Source organism: Trypanosoma equiperdum (genome assembly GCF_001457755.1).
Source record: "Trypanosoma equiperdum strain OVI genome assembly, contig: ctg_1666, whole genome shotgun sequence".
Lineage (NCBI taxonomy): Eukaryota > Euglenozoa > Kinetoplastea > Trypanosomatida > Trypanosomatidae > Trypanosoma > Trypanosoma equiperdum.
Window position 1 is genome coordinate 60524 of NW_027123689.1, and position 2646 is coordinate 63169.

Sequence of the window (2646 nt, forward strand, 5' to 3'; positions counted from 1 at the left end):
TTTGCGGTTTACTTGTGTTATGTTATTTTCCTTACTATTACTATTGTTATTGTTATCTTTTTTGTTTGGTTGTTTATCTTTGTCGTATCTGTTAAATGATACTTCATTATTTGACCTCTGCGTAGTGCATCTATTTTGCGTGTGCTTTGTTTTTGTTTTTATCAGAATTAACATATTACTCCCCACCTTTTTTTTTTACTTTTCCGCTTTGCGGTTTGGCTGAGGGGTGATCTCGTTTTTGTTTTTTTTTGTTTTTTCTTTTCTCTTTTGTTTGTTTTTTTTTTCCCCTTCCCCACTGTTGGTATTGATGCGTGTGGCTTTTGCGTGAGGGCGTCCACCGCTGGTTTGTGCGAGTCGGCATTTTCACTATTCGCTTTGCTTACTTACATTTGTGCGTCCCCCCCCCTCTTTTTTTTCTTTTTTTTCTTTTTCTTTTCCTTCCTTTTGTTTGTGTTTTGTTTGCACATGAGCACGGGCTGTTATATGTGTATTTAACACCTGTCTTTCATCCTTTCATGTGCTTACTTGTTCGTTATTAATATCACTATTATTTATTTATTTTTTTCCTCTTTTTTCTGCTTTCTTTCTTTCTTTTGTTTTCCAACTCACCCTTTCTCTCTGTGTCTCTTTCTTTCTCTTTCCCATGTGGTAGCGGCAAGATTTGCTTGAAGCAAGGAGGGAGAGAAAGAGATAAAGTGATTATTGTATGGACGGTTGTGGCTTGAGCCGGTGTTTATTCTGTTATCTTAAAAGAAAAGAAAAGAAACAACAGTAACAACAACAGCAAAAGAAAAAACAAGGAGTACCGGCAGTCTTGGCGTTGAGATGAGGGTAGTTTTTTCCCCCTTTTTTCTTGTCGTTTGCACATGTTCGAGTGTGTATGCAAATTTGTTTATTTAATGTGGGGTTATGAGCGCTTGTTCATATATATATATATATATGATGGATAAGATGGGGAAGTCTCTGCTTCATTCTACGCTTTTCTTATATTCCTTTCTTTCCCTTTCTTCTTCTTCTTCACGCAGTACATTTTTTCCCTTTTTTTCTTTTCTTTTCTTTTGCGAAGATTTCCGTAGCAGCTTGTGAACTTGTTTTGTTTTTCCTTTCCTTTAATGAGTTTCTTCGGCAAGTTTATGAAAAAGTTTAGGCGGGAAACACCCGCCCCAAACATGTCAGAGGCGGATTGTAGCGAATTAGAGGAAATGATAAAAAGAAATCCCGTAGCCGCCACACTAAAGGATGAATGGGCTTTATTTGTTCATCATATTATTGGGAGTCCGGCAGAAACACGAAAAGAAATATGGGTAGAGAAGTGTAAAGTCCCACAAACTCACAGCGAGATCGATCGTGTGGGAAATCTCTTCATGAAATTCTTCAAAGATGATTTGATTAGGAGAAAATGGCGCGGCCAATTTAGTTACGCAGTGGTGGGAAGAGAAAATGAAGGACACCTGGAGGTGGAAGTTCTTCTCCATTCGCTTAAGCGCAAGGAAACGACACGTGAAGTGCTGTGGAATTTAAAATTGCGATATCACACAAATGCCATTTCCTCAGAAGTAACGGACACACACAAATGCCCAAATCTACACAACATTCCACTTTGATGTATTAATATGGAACCAGATGTCTCTTATCCCATAAGATAAGAAAAAAAAGAAATATATAGAGATGGAGAGATGACTGGAAAGTAGCAGAATGATGAGGATGGATAATACAGAATATGTGCATATGTCTTTAACTCACAATGATGTTGCACAGAGTTGTTTAACTCCCAACTGTTTACATGAAATTCACAGCACTATCGTTGTTAGAACTGCGATATACCGGGCACTCTACTTTCATAATAGAAGTAATTAACTTTCCTTGTTTGTTTTTTTGTGTGTGCTTGTGTGTCTTTCCATCCTTATATGGAAATTGTCTCGCTATCATGTCACCTCAATAATGAAAACGAATTAATAGAGCCCTGTTGCGACTCGGCTTTTTGCTAAACAAAAGGCTGCGTGAGGTTTTATGTATCGTTTATTTGTCAGCTTGTTAAATCCTTCGTCTCGGATGAGTGCATTGTTTTATTGGTTACGTGACCATTCCTCTAACAGATAATTGTGTGTTTTTGTTTGTTTGTTTGTTTCTGTTAAACGAAGTCTTTTTTTTTTTAAAAAAAAACTTTGGTTGCCGAATTGTTTGTTACTTTTATCCCACTCGTGCGGGACGGAAGGGGGGGGATTAATGAAAAAGAAGTTGAAGTACTCTCTGTCATTTGTTTTGTCCTCCAGTTCTGCTCGTTGATTTGCATATGTTGTTTCTTTTTGTTTTTTTTGTTTCTTTTTCCTCTGAATCATTGGCCATAGAGAAGGGCCCGTGTTTTATGTATTTCCCCTAAAACATGTCTGAGCCCCTCGGCTGCAATAACATTTTGTTGGAGATGCATGTGTCTGTATTCCTGTCATAATTCCTTTTCCTGCCTCTCCTCTTTACGCAATTTTGTCGTCTTTTTAATACTGCCCACATGAAATAAAAGTTACTTCCCCGTACATAAATAAATAAATACGTGTGTGTGTGTGTGTGTCTTTGTGTTTGTGTTTTTTTTTACTTATGGCAACGTCTTTTTTTTTTTAAAAAAGGTTAAATAACCACACTTGTTAGTGG

At 37.2% G+C, this 2646-nt stretch overlaps 1 protein-coding gene across 1 annotated transcript; it reads left to right on the forward strand.

Annotated features, from left to right (window-relative positions):
* Nucleotides 1-1112: 1112 nt before the first annotated feature.
* TEOVI_000740200 (uncharacterized protein) lies at nucleotides 1113-1604 on the forward strand (the record flags this gene model as incomplete). Its single annotated transcript, XM_067222634.1, has 1 exon — nucleotides 1113-1604. One exon carries the CDS (start codon nucleotides 1113-1115, stop codon nucleotides 1602-1604), a length of 492 nt encoding a protein of 163 aa, XP_067078735.1.
* Between the last annotated feature and the right edge of the window lie 1042 nt (nucleotides 1605-2646).